At 38.1% G+C, this 1,642-nt stretch overlaps 1 protein-coding gene across 1 annotated transcript in view; it reads right to left on the bottom strand.

Annotated features, from left to right (window-relative positions):
• Positions 1-1,642, bottom strand: part of LOC106874748 (intersectin-1-like) — a 195,361-nt gene that overhangs the window by 22,224 nt on the left and 171,495 nt on the right. The window contains exon 36 of the mRNA XM_052974532.1: positions 1,200-1,324. Coding sequence (XP_052830492.1) covers positions 1,200-1,324 — 125 coding nt within the window. The remainder of the gene's footprint in view (positions 1-1,199; positions 1,325-1,642) is intronic.

The following is a 1,642-nucleotide window of genomic DNA, read 5'->3' as shown; positions in this document are numbered from 1 at the left end:
TATATATATATATATATATATATATATATGTATGTATGTACGTATGCAGGCAGACATACATATAAACACACACACATATAATTGCTTCTGGCAGTAAGTTAAATTGGCACTTAAAGAATTATGTGATGCCAAAACCATCTTTGTAGTAGTTGTTGTTGCTGTTCTATAGCTCCAGGTCAACACTGATTGAGCAGACACATGGTCAAAGACATTCCGGCCACAACTGTCCTGTCTATTTATGGACCTATCTAGACTACGTTATCCAATGTGCATTCCTCCCATTTTTAAGACTACCAAACGTGATCCAATGATAATTTGGCTGCTACTTATAGCAAGATCAAACAACCACAGAGATGGTTCCTCATTAGTGCTGAGGTAGTGGTGTAGTGGTTGTAGTCGTTATTGTAGCAGGTTTGTAGTTGTATTTGTTATTGCTATTGTTGGTTGTGGTAGTGATAGTGTTGGTAGTGGTGGTGGTGGTGGTGGTAGTGGTGGTGGTGGTGGTGGTAGTGGTTGTAACATCACTCATCCCAGATCAGTCCTAATTGAGCCGAAGTCATGATCAAAGGCATTCCAGCCATCTTAACTTCAGTCATAGAATAAAACTGAAGTTCTACAAGCTGTATGAACCCTTGTCTTTTAAAAATGCTTGGGGGGTGGTTTTTCAGGGAGATTTAACAACTATTTCTAGCAGGTCAAGCAGCCACTAACAACAACAACAACAACAACAACAACCACATCAATGTTCTTATTGTTGTCATTGATGCTGTTGCATGCATTGTTGTTGGTGTTGTAGGCATTCCACCTATGACCATCCATCCTAATTTCAGTCATAGAATAACGCAGAGCTATAAACTGTGCATACCCTTTCCTTTGAAAGATGCATGGCTGTGATTTTCAGGGAGATTTCACTTCTATTCCTAGTGACACCCTGTCAGTTATAATTACAAGGGTTTCAGTTGAACAGCCCCTATGTATGTGTGTAACGCACAGTTTAAACCTGTCGGTTGACAATCATCTGTTCTATGGTAAATAATATGCAAAGACTATAATTGTAGACAATGGGGTAAAGTGGGTTAATGTATATAAAGACTATAATTGTAGACAATGGGGTAAAATGGGTTTTGTTGTTGTTGTCATCGTCACCATATTTGTTCTCCTTACTGTTATCAGTGTTGTGAAATAAAACCAGTTTTTACCTGTCGTTGGCATTTCCTGCTTTCAAATTGTAAGTTTGGTTGATGTGGCATAACTGAAAGTGACATGGTGTGTCGTATTCTCCATCTGTCCCTGTCTTCAACATCACTTCATTCAAAAAGATAGGCTGCAAATAAACAAATGAAACAAAGAACTCAATACTTATGGAGCAGCACTATTATAATTCTGAGTACCAAAATCTGTAGAAAAGAAAAAAATAAACACGGTTGTGTGGTAAGAAGCTAGCTCTCCAACCTCAAGGTTCCGGGTTCAGTCCCACTGCATGGCACTTTGGGGAAGAGTCTTGTACTAAAGCCTCAAGCCAACCAAAACCTTATTAGTGGATTTGGTAGAGGGAAACTGAAAGAAGCCTGTCATATATCTATATATATATATATATATATATATATATATTTTTATGTGTGTGTGTGTATATGTGTGTGTG

This window comes from Octopus bimaculoides, chromosome 18 (genome assembly GCF_001194135.2).
Source record: "Octopus bimaculoides isolate UCB-OBI-ISO-001 chromosome 18, ASM119413v2, whole genome shotgun sequence".
Taxonomy (NCBI): Eukaryota; Metazoa; Mollusca; class Cephalopoda; order Octopoda; family Octopodidae; genus Octopus; species Octopus bimaculoides.
This window is presented reverse-complemented; position numbering and strand designations above follow the sequence as displayed.